General features: G+C 55.6%; 1 protein-coding gene across 1 annotated transcript in view; it reads right to left on the minus strand.

Moving 5' to 3' along the window:
* LRRC75A (leucine rich repeat containing 75A) overlaps positions 1–3122 on the minus strand; it is a 109180-nt gene extending 106058 nt beyond the window's left edge. The window contains exon 1 of the mRNA XM_031967875.1: positions 2712–3122. Coding sequence (XP_031823735.1) covers positions 2712–3041 — 330 coding nt within the window. The 5' untranslated portion in view covers positions 3042–3122. The remainder of the gene's footprint in view (positions 1–2711) is intronic.
* Between the last annotated feature and the right edge of the window lie 5507 nt (positions 3123–8629).

Consider the following 8629-nt stretch of genomic DNA (forward strand, 5'->3'; position numbering starts at 1 on the left):
ATCAACCTCCCCCTCCTTGGCAGTTGAGGAAACCATGAACCCTCTGGGGTTTGATGAAGCCCATGGACTCTGGGGGTGACCTGAGAAAGTCCATAAACCCTTGGAGACCCCTCATAGCCTGAGTAAGACCCTCGGACATCTGACAAGCCTATCGATGAAGCCCAGGGATTCCCCCAGGGACCCCATGGACAGTCTGACAAGCCATGGACAAGCCATGGACCCCTCACCTGAGAAAGCCTAGAGACCCTTGGGGACCCCTAATGGCCTGAGGAAACCACTGGCCCTCCAGGGGCTCCTCAGGCAGCCTGACAAGACTGTGGATGCAACCCATGGTCCCTGGGGGGACCCCATGGGCAATCTGTCAAAGCCTATAAACTTTCTTAGAATAATGATTTTAAATAAATGAAGAAAACGTTCAATTTCAGCCAAAGTCACTGCAAATCGAGATGCCATTTTTTCCCATCCAAATTCACAGTCTCCATGAAATCTACGTGGATCCCAAGTTAAGAACCCTTAACACCTCATTTTACAGAGGAAGAAACTAAGGCTCAGAGAAGAGAAGGGATTCATTCTCCTAAGAAGTGGAATTATTCCTGGAGCCAGGATGGCACAGTCAAGGGCAGGAGGAGAGGAGGAGGAGGAGGAAGAGAAGGGCTTTGCCTGCCACTGTTGGGTCGGGAAGATCTGCCTGCTCCCGCCTGGCATGCAAAGCTAACCCTGTTAGCACCTCCACCTCCCGGAGGAAGCCGGGGAACAGCAGACAAATCACATCAGTGTGGACCAGACAGCGCATCATCAAAAGCAGCAGCCCGGATTTCTCCCGCAGGCATTGGTTGGGGCTTTGGGACCAAAAGGCAGCAAGTGAGAGCTCAAAGCTTTCCGGCCATAAAAACAGCAACGGCAGAGAAGTACAGACAGAGACTTTGCTCCTGAGAGAGACCATGGGGCTGAGCTCTGGGCCCCACTGATTTTTTTTTTTTTCTGTCACGAAACCTGCCTGTGAACAGAACTTGCTGTTCTCCCTTGCTGGCTGGAGCCAGAGAACGTTAGCACTGGGAAGAAAATGGGATCACCTCATCCAAAGTCTCCTTCGAGAGGTGGAAGCCCAGAGAGGGGCGTGGATTAGAGGGAGACCACCCAGCAGGGCCGGGGCCAGACCCCGATTTCCTGACTCCCGGGAAGTGCTACATGCTCTGGGTGAATGTAGACCACACTTTTTGAGGGCTACAAGCAAGCTAGGGGGCTAGAAATAGAGAAGGTGATTTTGTCCTTTTAGGTTTTGTCCTTTAAAGTAGGAGGGTGTGTGTGTGTGTGTGTTAGAGAGAGACAGACAGACAAACAGACAGAGATAGAGATAGAGAAAAGAGAGAGGAGAGAGAGACAGAGGCAGAGAGATAGAGAGAGAGAGAGACAGAGACAGAGAGACAGAGATAGAGACAGAGAGAGACAGAGATAGAGACAGAGAAAGAGAGACACACATACACAAATAGAGATAGAGAGAGAGAAAGAGAGAGAGAGGTAGACACACACACACAGAGAGACAGAGAGAGACAGAGAAAGAGAGAGAGACAGAGAGAGAAACGCAGAGAGAGAGAGACAGAGAAAAGAGAGAGGAGAGACACAGAGAGAGACACAGACACACACACAGTTCAAAGGGCAGCCTCAGAGCCTCACACACTTGGAGGGTGTTCCACCATCCCATCCATTGCATTTCTTTCTCAACAGCATCCTGTCTTTCTCCCTCTCTCTAGTATAGCCTAGGGGGCAGTGAAGTCCAGCTCTCGCCCAGCTTCCAGCCTCCAATGCTGCTGCTTCCAACATGTGTATAAGTGGGTACAGGTGTGCGGGCGGGAGGACCGAGCTGGGATTCCCTCAGGCGCAGGAGCCCCCCCTCCCCCCCCAATGTCTGCGGGCTACGCTGGAAGTAGGAGAGAGGCAGAGAGAAAATGGAGCCCAGAAGGGGCCGGGCTGCGCCAATGATGAAGCTTCCCGGCCCCCTGTTTCCTTCCCCTGACCAGGTTCTCTTCCCTGGGCCCAGGAGAAGCCCTAGGGATCCGGGTGGGTAAATGTGAAGAGGTAAACTCCCCAGCCTTCCTCCCTCCAAATCCTCCCCCTCCCTGCTGCCCCAGCTTCTCGTCCCTAGTCTGCCCTCCCTCCCTCCTGAATACATCCCGTGCCCTGGTACAGGAGAGAACACAGATCCCCGACTGAACCATCTGGGATCCCCGCTCCCCCTCCCCCAAGTCCGGCGCCCCTCGGTGAGAAGCGCCAAAAACCACAGAGCAAGCCTGGGCATCCCCCTGGAGAGGGCGCAGCCGTCTCCGAGCCTGCCTCGGAGGGCAGCCAGGCCAGCGGGAGAGGGGGAAAGCGGAGTCTGCGGGGATCCCGCCTCCCCTCCCCCCGGCTGCCCTAGCAGGGGACGGGACGAACATCCCCGGCCGCATCTCAGCCCGCTGAACGGCTCGCGTGACCCTGAGGCTCCGGCGGCATCCTCAGGCGCCCCCTGCCCGGTTCTCTTCTCGGGGTTCCCCCATGCGCTCCCCAGGCCTCCGCGCCGTGCACCTCCCTCCCGGCCCCTTCTTCGGAGTCCCCTCCCGCCTCCCCCGGCCCGTGCGCTCCCCGCCTTGAGCCCTCCCCCAGTCTCCCCGATCCGGGAGGCTCCCGCCTGCCCCCCCCCCGCTGTCCCCCGACACCCCCCCGCGGACTCTCACCTGGCGCAGGTGCCGGAGCACCTCGCCGGCCTCCTCCTGGCGGCCCTGGCGCACCAGCGCCAGCAGTTCCTGGATCATGGTCACCCGGCGGTGGTAGGGGGCCAGGCCCACCCCGGAGCCGGCGGTGGAGCCGGACACAGAGCGGCCCGCCTTGGACCCGGAGCGCAGCAGCAGCGCCGCCCACAACTCGCCTCGCTCGCGGACCGAGCTCCGGCGGCGGGGGATGGCCGTGGCCGTGGCCATGGCCATGGCCGAGCCCGGGCCCGGGGCGGCGTCGGAGGGCGCGCCGGAGCTCTCGTCCAGGCTGCCCTTGGTCTGCCGGGTGCCCATGCTGGTGCCGCGCCTCAGCGCCGGGCCGCCGCCGGCTCCATCCCCGGGCTGGGCTCCGCTCCGCCGCCGCCGCCGCCGCCGCCGCCGCTGCAGCTGCTGCTGCTGCTCCTCTTCCTCCTCCTCCTCCTCCTCCTCGGCCCCTGGGCTCCGCTCCTCTCGGGCTCTCCCCAACGACTCGGGGCCACGAGCCGGGCCGCGGGTCCCGCCCTCCCCCGCCCCCCGGCCGCGCGCCGCCCGCTGCCCACGAGCCCAGCCCAGCCCCGGCCGCCGCCGCCGGGGCCGCAACTTTGGGGAAACTGTTGCACGCGGGCGGGGCCGCGGAGGGAGGAGAGGGAGGGGAGGGGGCGGGCGGGGCTCGAGCGACCGCGGCCCCGCCCCTTGGAGACCACGCCCCCTCAGCCGCCCCTCCCGGGCCGGGGCCCCACGCGTGAGCGAGCTCTCGGGCCCCACGCCGCCGCCGCCACGGCGGCTGCCCGTGGCACCTCACGGTCCCCTCCCCCAGCGCAGAGGAGGCGGGGCGTGGGTACCTCCCCCGCCCCTGCCCAGGGCCCCCCGGCTGCCCAGGGCCCCCCGGCTGCCCAGGGCCCCCCGGCTGCCCAGGGCTCCCCGGCTGCCCAGGGCCCCCCGGCAGTCCTGGGCTCGGGGGGCTGCCAGGGCGCGGGCAGATGCCTCCGCCGCTGCGGGCCGGGCTGGGCAGGGAGCCACCTTCGGTCCACCTAGCGCCCCACTCTTCTTCCTCCTCCTCCTCCTCCTCCTCTGCGGGCCCAGCGCTGCCGCTCCCTCTGCTGGCGGCCGAGCTGCCGGGGAGAGGGGCGTGGCCTGGGGGGCTCTGGGCCCCGAGGGGGCTGGCCGAGACCGAGCGGGGACCGCAGGCCCCGCCCCGCCTGGATGCTGTGACTGCGCCGGGAGCCCGGTTCTTAGCTGGGCTGGGGAGTGCGGAGGGAGGGGGCGTTGAGGACGGGGTCGGGGGTGACGCGAGCCGCTCTGTTCCCGGTCCCCTCCCCGGGCGGGGTGGCGGGACACCGGGCGCGCAGTTGTTGCTTTGGGTCTCGCTAGACCTTCGGTTTTCTTTTCCTTGCTCTCCACTGCGGAGGGAAATCTCGTGGGGGAGGGGGGAGGGGGCAGAGAAAGAGAAGGCTGAATCCTCCCCCGGCAAAGGCCTCCCTGGGCTGTGGGACAGAGGGCAGCGACTGGGGCAGTCCTCCCTTCGCTGACTACCGGCCTTTCCCTTAACCACATCGAGCAGGAGCGCAGAGAAACCCTCCGGCTGTTAGGCCGGTGGCCGGGAAGTCAGCCAGGGAGACCCCTTTTTCCAGCCTCGGTCACTGCTCAGCTCCCGCAGAAAAGTCTTCCCTGCTCTGACCCTTGCCCAGCATCACTCCCCCCATTACTCATTAGCAACATAACCTACTTAGTTTGGGTCCAAAAGTGGTCTCTGGCTCCCCCCACCCCCCCATTCCACTAAACCCTCCTCTGGGATGGGGACAATGTCTCCCCCATTAGACCCTTGAGTCAATTCCATCCTGACTCCCGATTCTTCCCTCTTCCTATTCTCTCACACATCCAGGAAAAAAGAAATTAAAAAGTTTCTGATTATTCCCATGTGATCTTGAGAGAAAAACTTCATCTCAATAGGCCTTCTGCCTCAGTTTCCTCATATGTCAAATGAAAGGATGACCTTCAAGTTCCCTTTCTACTCAAAAACTAAATCTATGTTCCTGCCCCACACTGGGGGGAAGCAGAGGCTTAGCTAACGCGGGTGGATCCCCTACATTCTGCTCCCCCCCTCCTCAGGCAAATGAGTGAGGGACCCCTCTGAGGCTAAGAAGGCGGGGGCGAGGTGCTTATCTCCCCCACGAAAGAGGAGTGAAGCTTTGGGCACTTGTTTCAGTAAGAACAGACTCTGGTTTGTGGGTAGAAATCTATCAGGATCAGAGAGCAGAAAACATTCAAGTCCAACTTTCTTTTGACAGAGCAGGAAATCGAGGTCTAAGAAGATGAAGGGATTTACTTTCAGGAAGACTTACCTGATCCTTAACCTGGAAGGCTAGTGGCTTCCCCTTAATTACTTAGTATCTCTTTGTTACAAATCTGTGTGTTGACTTGTTGTAGCTCTCCTCGCTAGTATGTAATTTCTTCTAAGGTCAAGAAGGACTTCTCTGTCTGTTCTCATTGTCCAGCCCTGGGGCTGGCCCGCCCTTGGTGCTAGATAAATGATTGCTGATGGATCCAAAGCCAGCTCTAGAAATGATCCCAAACTTCTGGACCTCAGTTTCTCCATCTGGAAGACCAAGGGATTGGACTAGTTCTCAATCTGTGCCCTTTGCCTCCAGAGCTCCCACTCACAGCTAAGGATAAATCCCCTATAACATCCTTTCTCCACCCTCCGTAGAGTCCAAGAGGACCAAACCAACCCCTTCCCTGGCATCCATCCCATCCCCGCTCCCCTTTCTATTAATCAACAAACATTTGCTAAAAGTCTGAGGTATATATATATCTCATGTCATCATATATAATATCATCATAATCCATTGTGCTCGTACATAGCACAAAGGGAAAATAGCTCCTGTCCTCAAGGAGTTGACATTCTCATGGAGGATGATTAAAAGGGGGAAGAAGGTACACAGGGGAGGGGCAGGCCAAGCTTGACCCCTGGTGCACCAGGACCCCTCCCAGGGTGGTCTGGGCCAGTCGATGAACCTCTTCCCAGAAGTATATTTTCAAGTGCCCAAAATAAGACACGGGATCACAAAGGAAAACAATTATATTGAAGTAGTTATACAAATGTTGGAGACCAAAACCAAGTTCCTGGATACCAGGTTAAGGAGCAGGAAACGGGCAGGAGGTTGATGGGAAAGACTCTCTCCCTCCCTCCCAGACCCTCTGGAAGCTGCTCACTCTTGATGGCTCATTAAGATTGAGGGAGAGGACGGAAACATTCCTAAGCTCTGGGGAGGGCTGCGAGCCACAGCTGCTGCCTGCATTGCTGAGGAAACCATCCCCAAGGAGAAGGAGGGATGTCAGGAAAGGGAAAAAAACAACTCCGGGCCCCTTGTCCTTTAGCCCATATCCGGTTTAGGAAGGAGGAGTTCCTGTTCGCTAGAAGGCTCACCTCCCTGGGAAAGACATCTGGAGAGGTCTGGGACCCATCCAGGTGGGCAAAAGAAGTCTGACCTCAGGGAGCTGAGCTTATTCCACCCCAGGACACAGCAGGAAGGTTCCTCAGAAGTCATCCAAGGCAACCCCCTCGTTTTACAGATGAGGAAACTGAGGCACAGAGAATGAAGTGATTTGCTTAAAGTACCATAAGCAAGATTTGAACCCTGGATTTTCCAGCCATTGTTTCCGTCTTTCCATTAGAATGTAAACTCTCTGAGGGCATTTGTATGCCTAGAGCTTGACATATCACTGGCACTGGTTGATTGGTGGGTTAATTATCGGTGCTACTGACATCCTCTTCCTTCAGTCCTCCTGGAAGGACCCTCAAAGGTCAGATGGTCCCTCCTTCCCACCTGAAAGAAAAGGAAATCACAGAGAGAAGGTCACTTGTTTGAGATTGAAGGGCTAGTGAGGATCAGAATCGGGGGCATGTAGAGCCAGCTCCAACTAGGTTTCTAAAAGCTGAGTGTTAAATATTCAGCGGGACCATTTACTCCTCAAATATCGACAAAGACTTCAAATCACTGCTTTTTAAACTTGTTTAGATTTAAGAAAGTGATGCCGAAGATGACGATGATTCATTCAGATTAAACTTAAAAGTCTGTACATTTCTCAGAGATCCGAGTGTTAAACAGCACACTGCTGAGGGGAATCCAGGTTTTCCTGAGTTTGATTCCAGATCATCTACTGAAGCTTTTCTGTCCCTACAGCAGGGGCTGGATTTCAAATCCAGGTTTCTTTAGGTTCAATATAAAGTCATTTAGTTTAAGCACCTTTTCTAGGATCTTGATCTAGAGGTATCGGAGAAGGGGATGCTCTTGCTTGCTTTATTTGTAGTTTAGCAATAGCCCACCGGGCCAAGATCCCTACCCTCTGCACACCCACTCCAAGCTGTAAATGGGATATCTCTCTAAAGGCCGGCATGGCTCACAGCATCTTTTCTGGGGACACTGAGGGCCCTTCTCCTTGCCTGTCCACTCTCCAGTTCTTCCCCTCCAATGAAGGGTTTTCCAGTTATCTCTGCTGAGGAAGATTAGGCAAGGAGAATGCTTTCTCACAAGAGCTCTTTTTCTTCCTCTTCCTTCTCTCTCCTCCTCCTTTCCCTCTTTCCCTCCTCTCCTTCTTTCCCGTCTCGCTCTCTCCCTTTCCTTTCTCTGCCTCATTCTCCTCTTCTTCCTTCCCCCCTCTCTTTTTCCCATCTCTTTCTCCCCATCTTTTTTTCTCTGTTCCTCTCTCTCCCTTCTTCTTCTGCCTCTCTCTCCCTCTGCCCTCTTTGTCATTTCTTTCTCTCCCTCTTTCCTTCTCTCCTCTCCTTCCTTTCCCCTTTCCCTTCCCTCTCCCTTCCCTTCTCCTTTCTTAGTCCTTTTGTCTTTCCTTCCCTCCCTCCTCCATCTCCCTCTCCTCTTTCTCCTCTGCTCCTCACTGCCAATCTTTTGCAGCCACTTTTGCAAGGGGAAAAGTGGAAGGCCAACCCTAGGGAAGAGCAGATGAGGGACTAGGTTAAGCCTCTTCCTGCCCCCCCCCCCACCTCCTGCCATCTGTCAGGGGCCTGAATTCTCTCCCTTATGTATTCCCTTCTTGGAACCTTCGAGGCTTTTTGGTCCCCAGAAGTCCCTAATTAAAATGCAGAAGCCTTCAGCCTAAGCCTTTATTCTCGATTAGCCAGATCTGGAGTGGAGATGATTCACAGAGAGCTTAGCACAAGCTTCTCCTGAATGGGACAGATGCAGGTATCGGAGGAGAGGAGAAGGGAAGGGGACGGGGCAGCCTCTGAAACGGGAGCTGGCGGGATCCCAAAGCTGACTCCACTCTGAGCATTCCCACAGAGAGTTAGGGTGGAAGCTGGAGCCTGGTGAGGAGACAAGGAGCAAAAAAAGAGAAACGGCCAGAAATCCCAATCCTCCGAGGGGTCGTGAGTCAGTTTGAGCCCTGGCAGGACCGGAGCTAATCAAATTGCCCATCCTTCGAAAGAGGAGATTCTGCAGGGGGAGTCTCCATTTTGAAGGAACAGTCTTTGTTTATTGCATTTTTTTTTAAATTACAAAAGATAGTTATCGGTTATAGTAAAATATATACATGCATACACAACACACACACATGTACAATACATATACACATTTACATGTGTACATACAGAAGACACACACTCTGCCCGTGCACACGACACATAGTATACATACATGCACAATCTATTTATAATAAACAATACGCTTAAAATATACATTATGCAATATGCATAGTCATTCACACACAACACAGCACATATAAACATGACACACATATACATGGACATATCTGTACACAACATAGGAACACAATGCAGACATGCACAGTAAATGTGTATACAATATAGGAACATGCATACAGATATGCACAATAGACATGTATATAATATAGGAACATGTATACAATATAGGAACACATAAACA

The sequence above is a fragment of the Sarcophilus harrisii genome, chromosome 4, assembly GCF_902635505.1.
Source record: "Sarcophilus harrisii chromosome 4, mSarHar1.11, whole genome shotgun sequence".
NCBI classification, from domain to species: Eukaryota; Metazoa; Chordata; class Mammalia; order Dasyuromorphia; family Dasyuridae; genus Sarcophilus; species Sarcophilus harrisii.